This window comes from Hydractinia symbiolongicarpus, chromosome 1 (assembly GCF_029227915.1).
Source record: "Hydractinia symbiolongicarpus strain clone_291-10 chromosome 1, HSymV2.1, whole genome shotgun sequence".
In the NCBI taxonomy this organism is placed as follows: domain Eukaryota; kingdom Metazoa; phylum Cnidaria; class Hydrozoa; order Anthoathecata; family Hydractiniidae; genus Hydractinia; species Hydractinia symbiolongicarpus.
In genome coordinates, this window is record NC_079875.1 from 26,303,732 (window position 1) to 26,307,729 (window position 3,998).

Genomic DNA, 3,998 nt, shown 5'->3' on the forward strand with positions numbered 1-3,998 from the left:
AAACAACAGGAGACATCGTAACAATAACAACAGGCAGAATAACAACTATCGCCAAAACAGCAACAACCGCCAAAACAACAATGGGCATAGCAGCAACAACAATCGACGAAACAGCAACACCGCATGTACACGATGTGGAGCTAGTGGTCACTGAGCTCAAGAATGCCGCCGCAGCAGAAACGCTACCTGTAATCATTGTGGGAAAATCGGACATTTCGCAACCGTCTGCTTCCAAAAAACCAAAAGTTCGATGAAAAAAGATACCACACACAATCGTCAACATGCCCGTGCCACAGAAATTGACAGCTCAGAAGATGAGGACGATGTTTACTTCTTTCAAATTGGACAAAAATCACCAACATTTCCTGTCACCATCAATGGATGCACCGTCGAAGTCATCATCGACTCAGGTTCCACCATCAACATCCTAGATGAAGCAAGCTTTAACCTCATAACACCGCGACCTGTTGTGCACGAATACAAAGTTAAAATCTACCCATACAAAGCTGAAAAACCAATCTTCCTGAAAGGAGTTATTACCGCCTCTATTGGTTCAAACAATCAAACCAATATCGCAAAATTTTACATCGTTCCTGGTAACAAGGGTTCCTTGTTGGGTAAAGACACCGCTGAAGCTCTTGACATCCTTCGAGTTGGACCACCACAACAAGTCGCAGCCATGGAGATAAATCCAGACACAACACCTTTATCCACCAAGCAGATCCGACACCGCCATCAATCTGTCTTCGAAGGAACCGGTTTACTGAAAGATTTCAAGTTAAAACTACACATCAACCCGGATGTTATACCAGTTCAACAACTGATTCGAAGGGTACCTTTCCACACGAAAGAAAAGTAGCTTGTGAAATTGACCGACTCCTAACTGCAGAGATCATTGAAAAAGTTGATGGCCCAACCACATGGCTCAATCCAATCGTACCTGTGGCCAAACCCTCTGGAAAAATTAGACTTTGTCTGGATATGAGACAGGCAAACAAAGCAATCATACGTGAACGTCATGTAATACCAAAGTTAGAGGACATTTTAACCGAACTCCATGGTGCCATGTACTTCTCAAAGATCGACGTGACCGAAGGCTACCATCAAATAGAACTCGATGAAGAAAGCCGTCACATCACCGCCTTTGCGACACATAAAGGCTTACATCAATATAAACGATTGATATATGGAATCAACAGTGCTTTTGAAAGTTTTCAAAAACGAATTGAAGTTGCGATCAGTGGTTGCCCCTGTGCGAAAAACATCAGTGACGACATCTTGATTTGGGGTACCTCCATCGAGAACCACGACAAGAACCTTGAACGTGTGTTCCAGCGACTAGGCGAAAATGGCCTCAAAGTCAACCAAAGCAAATGCCGATTCGCTGTTGCTACCCTCACATACAACGGTCATGTCAGATAAAGGCATCTCACCTGATCCTGCTAAAATTTCAGCCATCCAGCAGATGAAAACACCGAGCAACGTCACCGAAGTAAAATCGCTTCTTGGAATGGTCAACTTTTGCAACCGCTTCATTCCAAATTACTCATCAATCACGGCTCCAATCAGAGATCTAACAAAGAACGACACAGCTTTCGTATGGAGTGATGATCAAGAAAACGCGTACCAACAGCTTCTGCTAGGACTCACAAAAGCATTAACATTAGCATTCTACGACCCAAAAGCTAACACCAAAGTCTATGTCGATGCTAGTCCGCATGGTCTGGGTGGTATCCTCACACAACAACAGAGTGACCAATCCTACCAACCGATAGCATATGGTTCTCGCGCATTGACCGATACAGAGTCACGATACAGCCAAACAGAGAGAGAAGCCCTTGCCGTACTCTGGGCTTGTCAACACTTTCACTATTACATCTACCACAACGCTGTCACTATCGGCACCGATCACAAGCCGCTTGAGAAAATGCTGTCCGATACTTCAAATCCACCACCGCGTATCCAAAGATGGTTGCTTAAACTTCAAGCATATGACACAACCATAAAGTATGAACCAGGAAAGAACAATCCAGCAGACTACCTCTCAAGACATCCACTTCCTGCTACCGCAGATACCATCAACGATGTGGAGCAGTACATGCGAATGTTGACAACCAACACAATACCGAAATCGATGTCCACTCAAGAAATCGCCAAAGCAACTCTTTAAGATCCTGACCTACAACAGCTATACACAGCCATTCAACAAAACAATTGGTCCAAGAACAACACCTTTTACTGTATCAGAAACCAACTTAGTACGTGTCAAGACATAATTATGAAAAACCATCAGATCCTGATACCTAAATCACTACGCAGAAAAGTCCTTGACATTGCGCATTCTCAACATCAAGGCATCGTCAAAACGAAGAGTCTACTACGCGAAAAAGTCTGGTGGCCAACAATCAACAAAGAAATTGAAGACCTCATCAATTCATGCCATGCATGTCAAGTGAACACTCCCAGCAGCAGAAAACATCACCTATGGAAATACCATCACCACCAACAAACAACTGGGAACATCTAGCAATTGACCTTAAAGGACCGCTTCCGCCGAACAACGAGTCAATCCTTGTCATCATAGACTATAAAACTCGATATCCTGTAGCCATTACCATCCGATCAACCACAACACGACATGTTATCAATTGTCTCGGGAAAACCTTTTCTATGTTTGGATATCATGGCAAAATTTGCTCCGACAACGATCCTCAATTTACATCAGCAGAAATCGAGCAATATTTTAAAGAGCGGAACATTCACCATGAACGTTCATCTCCCTATAATCCACAAGGGAACGGTGAAGTAGAGAGATTCAATAGGACGCTAAGTAAAGTCATAAAATGTGCAATCACTGAACAGAAAGACTGGAAGAAAGAACTTAACCACTTTCTTCTCATGTACAGAACCACACCGCACTCTATCACCGGCGTTTCACCAGCTGATATGCTCCTCAAACACAAACCAAACAACGGTATACCATCATTTGAACCAACTTCAGCTATAGAGAACACTTCACAAGAAATGGAAAGATGTATACCGATGCCGCAAGAAATGCACAACATCGAGACTTCGAAGAAAATGAAACGGTTTTAGTCAAACGCAATAAATTCAAGTCAAAACTGGACAGCTTTTATGAAGAAACACCATACCATGTCGAGAGAAATCATAGAAACACCGTCACCCTGATCGACTAGAAGAATAGAACGACAATTCGACACAAGAGTCACATCAAGCCGTATCGTTACGACTTCCATTATCAACCGAGTCGATCATCCAATATAGCCGAAGACACCGACACTATAAGTGACAACCAGCCGCAATACTTCACATTACTTGCAGATAAAGAAATCAACTTAGACGAATCTTATGAAACTATTGCATATCAAGAAGACTCAGATCATGAACATGATCCAGCATATTTTACTAGATCGGGTAGAGCTATTAGACTTCCTGGATACATGAACAACTTCAAAGTTGGAGATTGAAATTCATTTCTATTTTTCAAGACATATATACACGGTTATATTTACATGGTTATATTTACGATATATTTAAATTTGTTTTTCGCGACAGCCTCTTTGTCTTGCTCTTTGCTTCTGGGCAGAATCCCATTTGGGGAGGGTTGTTGTATCCCGCAGTGCAGCTGCCATCTTTACTTATTTGTTTTGCTGAGTCACCGCAAGTCTCCTCTTCGATGCTGAGATCAAAGATGGCAGCATCCCTTCAATTTGTATTCATTTATGTAACGATTTGATCCATTCATATCTCGTCTTCTAATCGACCCTGAAACATAACAGTATATATATATGTATATGTTGATGAAGCTAAGGACACATGGGGATATTTCTTTCCTAGCTGACGGAGTGTACAGGCATGGTCAATGGGTGGGGAGCTTTCTAAAATAATCAGTCCCGCGTGTGTTCTGACAACAAGAATATGTACATCACTAAAACCAGACTTGTGTTTTACGTGTTTGGACTTAATTGGCCACACTA

The 3,998-nt window shown here is 42.3% G+C and overlaps 2 protein-coding genes across 2 annotated transcripts; both read left to right on the forward strand.

Annotated features, from left to right (window-relative positions):
* Positions 1-250: 250 nt before the first annotated feature.
* On the forward strand, positions 251-859 carry LOC130622367 (uncharacterized). The gene has a single exon (XM_057437853.1). The coding sequence runs from the start codon at positions 251-253 to the stop codon at positions 857-859; it is 609 nt and encodes a 202-aa protein (XP_057293836.1).
* A 1,577-nt stretch (positions 860-2,436) lies between these two features.
* Positions 2,437-3,488, forward strand: LOC130622554 (uncharacterized protein K02A2.6-like). Its single transcript, XM_057438057.1, has 2 exons — positions 2,437-3,034; positions 3,286-3,488. Exons 1-2 carry the CDS (start codon positions 2,437-2,439, stop codon positions 3,486-3,488), a joined length of 801 nt encoding a protein of 266 aa, XP_057294040.1.
* Positions 3,489-3,998: the final 510 nt, after the last annotated feature.

Excerpts from the sequence above, each read along its gene's own strand:
- LOC130622554 (XM_057438057.1), top strand. The coding sequence starts at position 2,437 with ATGCCATGCATGTCAAGTGAACACTCCCAGCAGCAGAAAACATCACCT. Across the intron at positions 3,035-3,285 it reads TTCACAAGAAATGGAAAGAT|CCGAAGACACCGACACTATA; the intron begins GTATACCGATGC and ends CATCCAATATAG.
- LOC130622367 (XM_057437853.1), top strand. The coding sequence starts at position 251 with ATGAAAAAAGATACCACACACAATCGTCAACATGCCCGTGCCACAGAA.